Source organism: Propithecus coquereli, unplaced genomic scaffold, assembly GCF_000956105.1.
Source record: "Propithecus coquereli isolate 6110/MARCELLA unplaced genomic scaffold, Pcoq_1.0 Scaffold222, whole genome shotgun sequence".
NCBI classification, from domain to species: domain Eukaryota; kingdom Metazoa; phylum Chordata; class Mammalia; order Primates; family Indriidae; genus Propithecus; species Propithecus coquereli.
In genome coordinates this window covers 1,644,044-1,651,167 of record NW_012147412.1, presented here as the reverse complement: position 1 = coordinate 1,651,167, position 7,124 = coordinate 1,644,044, and the positions used below count along the sequence as shown (strand labels likewise).

The 7,124-nt window shown below is 47.0% G+C and overlaps 1 protein-coding gene across 1 annotated transcript in view; it reads right to left on the bottom strand.

The window, feature by feature from the left end:
• Positions 1 to 540: 540 nt before the first annotated feature.
• TECTA (tectorin alpha) overlaps positions 541 to 7,124 on the bottom strand; it is a 74,441-nt gene continuing 67,857 nt past the window's right edge. The window contains exons 20-23 of the mRNA XM_012644900.1: positions 3,394 to 3,556; positions 2,282 to 2,369; positions 1,882 to 1,998; positions 541 to 1,314 (exon numbers count right to left, since the gene is read on the bottom strand). Of these exons, the coding sequence (XP_012500354.1) occupies positions 1,214 to 1,314; positions 1,882 to 1,998; positions 2,282 to 2,369; positions 3,394 to 3,556 (469 nt within the window). The 3' untranslated portion in view covers positions 541 to 1,213. The remainder of the gene's footprint in view (positions 1,315 to 1,881; positions 1,999 to 2,281; positions 2,370 to 3,393; positions 3,557 to 7,124) is intronic.

The window sequence follows — 7,124 nt, the reverse complement described above, 5'->3', positions numbered from 1 at the left end:
GAACGAGCAGCTCAGTGTAGACTCAGCTACACCCCACTTCTTCAGACCTGTGACAGCACGATGCTGGCACCTTTTACCTGTGAGACAACAGCCACTGTACCCACACCCACGTTCAAGACGCTAAGTGTTTCTGCTTAGCTTTTCAGAGTTCCCAGAAAAATACAAAAATGCTATCAGCTTAAATCCGAGACAACTTCAAAATAAACTTGAAGTGGGTTTTATTTTGTTTTTGACCTTATAAAGAGAGGCACTCCAGGGATATATTTAGCAGGCCCTCTATTTTGTAGTTAATTATACAAATGTGTGTTTGCGTACCACTTACAAAAGAGGACGCTGCGTATTCTCTTGTACACAGCTTAATACTCTGCTAACACTGTGTACGCACACAGGGGCAGCAATATAACAGCACATTAACGCTCTGGCCAGCGGTGCCCACCTGGCCCAATTGCTGCTGCCGCTGCTACTTCTATTTTTTCAATCATAGCATGCTATGTAGTGTGCAAAGCTTGACATCCTTAAGAATGACTCCAGCCACCAAGCAATAAGAATATGTGAACACAAGTTTATTTAAGGATAAAACACATTAAAAATGATTTGGTTGATTTGTAAAAAGAGAAGGATTGGGTTTGAAGGGGCAGGATGAGGGATGGGGTCGCCCAGATCAACAATATCCCCAGTGGCCAAGGCTGCCATGGCAAGGTTGAAGGACACAGTGGGTGGGGAAGGGGCTTATCATAAACAGAAGGGGGCAACACACGCATATCATGGGTCAGACACTTGCAAACATCAGAAAGCTTCCTTAGGGGGAGTCACACCTTCCAGTCATCGCTTTAAAGTTGTTCCAACAGGCCTCTCTCTGTAAAGCAGTGATCCAGAAACAGCACTGGCTTGACAGATTCCTCTGGTCAGATTTCTGGTCAGATTTCTCTGACCAGAATTTTTTCCTTTACTGTCTTTTTGTGTGAACCAAAGGTTCTAGTGACAACTATTTGGGAAATCTGGGCAAGATATACACATTCCACAACTGGCTTTTAGAAGCCCCGTTGCATACCGTGAAAGAGGAGCTTGGAATGTCACTCATTGGAGGCAGGTGGCATCACTTTGAGATGCTGGACACTTTCAAATAGGTTTTGACTTAAGGGCACACACATTTTATCCTACAGGGAGTTGAAGTAAGTAAATTACAGTACTTTATATAACAACCTTGAGTTAATTATGAGGTTGTGCCTGATTTATAGACAAAATGCCATAATGAAATCTGGGTTATGACGAGAAGAAGCATCCAAACTTGAAGTTCAATTGAAGAATTAGAGGCTGTGAACAGAGAGGAACATAGTAAGTCCTATGGGGGCTAAAATACCTGTTTGCTAGGGATAAAATATCTTTTCAGTACTCGACTAAATAAAGGAAATTTCACTGCCAAGAACCCACTTTATCCAAATGGCCCTAATAAGGCAGGAAAGCAGCAGAACCAATCCAATCTTTAGGAGAATCCTGCTGACCTCACAGGGCATCAGAGAAACCATGTGCTAAAGTTTTCTTGTTTGCTGGAGCAAACATCCCAACCCCACCCCTAGCCCAAGTAGACGTGGCAGGCAGATTTAGGGCCAATATATTGCCCTTAAATGGTTGGATAATTAATTTTTTAAAAAAATTATCTTCATCTTTTAGATGAAACAGCAGGGACCACAACTTTACCAAAAAAAAAAAAAGAGGCTCTAGAATTCCATGGGTGTTTCCCCCATCTTTCCCTTCTTAATTTCTGTGATTTTCATAGGAAAGTTGCCAACTGCGTGGGCTTCGAACCTGACTTTCTCCTCCCCAGAGTACAGACCCCGCTGTGTGCTCTAGCTGCCCACCGCGAAGTGGAGGAGCGTCTACCTCGGCAGCTCTTGCCGTCCGCCTGCAGGGTTCCCGTCACGCAGCTGCACAGAGGCCCGTCCACCCGGCTCGTGCAAATCTGCTCACACCCTCCGTTGTCCTCACACCAGTCCAGCCCTGCAAAAGAGCAGTCGGGCACATTCACCACACAGTTCGACCCTTCAACGGGCATCTCAGGGCAAGGCTTTAACGAGGGAAGAGGACAAAGAACAGCCCAATGCCGTTGAGTCTTTTAAAGTCAATGAGAAGATCTCTTCGAGGAAGCAGGCGGTCCTCTCCAACTGGCGTCCCCACCACCAACGTCCTCATCCACTGGGCTCACGTCACAGGTGAAGCACATCTGAGCCTTCCAATCCCATTGTTTTAATAATTTATAGTGTGTTTTAGCAAACATACATACTTTTTCTCCTAATAGGTCCCACTGAAATGATCTGTTCTTTAGGTTCTTTTGAGTAACCTGTGGCAGTCCTGGAATTTTGAGGGCAAGTCTGCAAGACAGAACACCAGAGGGAAAATTTCACACAATTAAGCTGATAACTTATTCTTCACCACATTTCCACCTCCACAAGAGGCAGTGGCTCTGCCCTCAAGCATTACTGCTGCTTAGATTAATTAGAACCAATGCATTCTTGATCACTGAGTCCACTGGGACCCCAGTCTTTATGTCGAACAGAATTAAATATACTCTCCACACTGGAGTTAGATTCAAAGAGGCTCCTGATCCAGGAATGAGGATGGCTGTGTCTCATCAGACACAGCAGTGTCGGTATGTAGCTCTGACCATAACTCACATCTTGATTCTGCAAACATGGGGTAAACTTAAAGCTGGAATGTTAAAGGTTAGGGGCCGGATACCAGGACATATCTTAGGGACATAGCCGTAAGTGGTGGGGAGGGAAGCCTGGTATGAACAGATGATTGGTTTGTCACCTCATCCCAGCAGCCCCTCTAGAGCCTCAGGCCCTGGTGTAGATCAGAAGGCTGTAGCACACCTGGCTGAGCTGTGTCCTGACCCCAGGAGTTTGGTTCCACAGTGGAGTGGAGCTTGGCCCAGTGGTCGCCACATTCAGGTTGCCTGGCTCCCTGTGCTCCCTGAGACTCCAGTGCAGTGGTTCTCAATCGGGCCAGCTGGCGAGGTTTGGAGACATTTTGGGGTGCTGCAACTGGGGAGAACGTGCTGCCGGCATCTAGTGTGGAGAGACCAGGGACGCTGCCGTGCACAGAACAACCCTTGCAGCAAAGAATGATTTGGTTCAAAATGTCAACAATGTCAAGGTTTGAGAAACCCTGGTCTGGTGTTAAGCCAATGACCAGTTGACATTTCAGAGCTAGAGGAGTAAGCAGACATCCTTCCATGTCTTCCCTCTCTTATTTTCCACCAAAGATGACTGTCCACTCCTCAGCGTCTGCGGAGGATTCCAGTTCAGCTGCCTGGCATCTGTGATCCCTGTGCTGGGACACTGGGGCGGTGGGAAGTCAGCCTAAGCATTTCATTTTCACACACGCACTTACGATTTTACAGGAGTACTTTTCTGAGTCACAGAGTGACACTGCGCAGTGAAGGTGAACTTCATCGTAATCCCCAATGAATTTGAAGACAGTGACGTGAAAGCGACAGGTTAGGGAGACTCCGTTCTCCTCGATGCCAATAGTGTTGTCCTTGATGTTCTGACACCTACTCAGAAAAAATAGTGGAATCTTGGCTTCACACTTTTCCCTCTTACCCTTTAATCCTCATCTTCATTTCAAAATTTCACATTTCACACAGAACCATCGTAAACGGTAAAAATGCTTTTACATTTGAAAGTGACCTCTGGACTGCATGGATTTGCCATTTATTGTCACTCCCTCGTATTTTCATAGCTTGTTTTGAAACATCCGATGCCACCTCGAATTAGTATCCTAACTGCAACTAAACCAAAATGCCTGTCGGGACCACACTCAATTTCCCCACGCTGGCGTCGCGTTCCGCCCCCTCATAATGCTGTGTTTTACTGATATCAATTTAATAGACACAAGATTAGTTCTTACTTCTCTGTACTTTCTTCAGTTAATTATCTACGTTGGCAGGGGCCCCTGACTCAAACCCTACTGGGAAATCTTCCCACACATTAAAATAGGTAGGAGCTGGAAGGGAAGGAAGAGCCATCAAGGATGAGCCACAGACTGTTTTGATGTAGCTGACCGCCTCTTTTCTCAACTCCCTTCCTTCTATGGTATTGAGCCAGCAGCAATCATAGCCAAGACATCCCTCGGGCACAGATCTCTTGCTTCAGCTACTTAGAGTTCCCCAAACGCATCGTAATCTTTTATGCTCCAGTGTCTTTTCATGCAGTGTTTCTCCCACCTGGAAGTTCTTTCTCCTCTTTTTCCCATGTCTAACTCCTACTCTTTCTACACCACCAATATCCCCTCATCATGCCCAGGCTAGGTGGGGACAGGTAGCCTTTCCTGGATTTGCCAACAGCACCCTGTTGAGCTCCTTGAGTGTAGAATCAAGTCGTATTTCCTCACTGTGTGAGGCATGCAGTAGGTGTTTGAAAATCTTTGTTGAGTAAGTGAATGAATGAATTGCGCTGCCATGGCCGAGGATGGCCCATAGGAGCCAATAAGCTATTTAAAATGATAAAGATAAAAAGGGTGACTCTTTTTCTTATGTTTCCTTTCCCTAGCCCACAGGATTAGGTAGCTTTGCGATAAGGAAAATTAAAAATTGAAGTTATCCTTCAGCATTCCAACACCTATTAAGTTTTGTAATTAGTCTCCTAGGCAAAATGCAAGTTGTTTTTCAAGGCAATAGTCTCTTCAGTGCTTCGAAACAAAAACTTACATGCCATACTTTTCCTTGTCACTGCCGTTCATTTGGATAATCTAACTTGTTTTCAAGGATGCTAAAGTGGTAGCAGCTCTCCAATCTTCACACCCACCTTCCCTCTTAACCAGACCATCAACTCTCTCCCAGGGAGAAGACTTGAGGGTGAGGTCTAGGTGGGCAGGACGGCTGCCTGGGTGCCTCCCTTAGAGTGAGCCAAACCAAGCACTAGAATCCTCAGCCCGTTAACAAAGGAACACTAGTCTTCCCTCTGTCTAGGCACATGCACAGAACAGAAGTGACCTGTGCCCCCAGACTTCTGGGCCACCGGTAGAGGCTGGTGCTGTCTCTGCCCCCTGCACAGCTAGGGAGGAACAAGTGACCCCCAAAATACTCTAGTGGACCCATTTTTCTGCTCATTCATTAAGCATTGTTCACTGGGGAAAAAAAAAAATAATCACATCCCTCCAAGAAAAGTCAGGAGGACTGATGGATTCAAATTCTCCCACGTGATGAAATCACTTCCCACCCAACAACAGTTTAATTTGAAGGCCTTTATTCAGACAGACCCTAGGGTAAGCTGAGATTTATTAACATGCTCACTGGCTCCTTGTCCCTCTCTGGGTCAAATCTATTAAATACTATTTTTAAAATGCTAAATGCTGCCGTGTCCTTCAAAGGAGAAGCAAGCCCTGTAATCGGGGTGTGCATTTGCAGAGTGGCTCAGATCTGAGCCTTTTTATGTTGGAAAAGGAATATGATAAGGGGAGGAAAGAAACATGATAAAAAGGAGAACTGTGATGTTAACCCATAAGGCTAGGCCTGCAAGACACCGAGTGGTCACCAAGATCCTCCCTTTGCCTCTAAGGAGGAGAAACACCAATTCAGAAAGACAAATGCCTTAGTGAGGTCTTTGCTGAATACACCACAGTGTACATCAGCAACCCATGCCACGCACCACGCCTGGTCAGTTAGGGAGTCAGGGTGTCCTGATACCTAAAAGGATTCCTTCTCTGCTTCTTGAAAGTGGGGTGGCCTAGAGTGGGCTCTGTGCCTAACCTCTGTAAGCCTGTTTCACCTGCAAAATAGTGGTTGTCTATTGCTTTATCTTTCCGGAAGCACAATCCTCTTCTCCAAGGGAACCCCGGCTCCTTCAGTCTCCCTCCCCTGGGAGGAAGCCTGCACAGAACATGCAAGCTCCAGGATCATGCCAGATCTCCACACGATTCAGTGGTTATAGCAGCACCTGGGCTCACACAGGTGGGCAAGCTTCCAAACAGATCAGTAGCCCGCTGATTACCAAAGGTGTGTCGGGAGGGGAAACAGAATCCTCCCTCACCCCTTCACTAGGCTCCAAGATTCTCTGGGTTTGATCCTCGCCGATCTCTTCTCTTTCTCTGTTTCCTGCTCTGCTCCACGATTTCCCACGTGAGGTCCCTGGCAGGCTCTGGCACCTCCTCCTCTGAACTACACCTGCGCTGTGCCTGTTCCCCCTCTCCTTTATCTGACACTCTTCCTTCCCTCCACGACATGCTGGTAAGCAATGTCTCTAGTCGGCCATCTTGCCTCCCAATTATGATTTGGTTTTGTAACCACTAAATGCCTTGTGTTTTTGTATAAGCTAGGTTGAATTGGTCTCTACCACTTATACTAAGATGAACTATGATTAATACAGTCACCTACTTTAAGAATATTTGTAGGCTTCAAGACAACTGACTAGAGGCACCCAGCATGCATCTCCTCCACAGAGAAGGACCAAAACAGTGAGCAGATAATCACAAGTTGAATAGAGCATCTAAGAGAGAACACTGGAATTCAGCAGGGAAGTGACAGGAAACCTCTGAGGCGAGAAGAAGGAAGTGAAGCAGCTGACCCAGCTGGGATCAGCTTGGAGCCGGCAGAAACTCCCCAGTGTGCAGGAAAGGTAAGCAGTGGATCCCCAGCAGGCCATGCTTCCACCATGAATTCCTTCAATCCTAGCCATGGGAGAGCTCCCTCAGCCCTTGCAGGCCCTTAGGTGAGTGTACAGAGCTGCCTGGATCCACATGATGGCATTGCTGCATAGAGAGAGTTTACACTGGATCCCACACACCCGCTGAGTCCCAAGCAGCTGCAGCACAATGCCATTTTGACAGTCCAGTCCCCACCAAACTACATATTGTCCCGGGGCCCAGCAGCCCTGGCATCTCCCATCCCAGAGCCCAACCACATCCAACCACACCCACATCTCCCCACATCCAACCAGAGGGCTGCAGTGTAAAGACACCAGCTGGGCCAGGCGCGGTGGCTCACACCTGTAATCCTAGCTCTCTGGGAGGCCGAGGCAGGAGGATCGTTTGAGCTCAGGAGTTCGAAACCAGCCTGAGCAAGAGCGAGACCCCGTCTCTACTAAAATTAGAAAGAAATTAATTGGACAACTAAAAATATATGG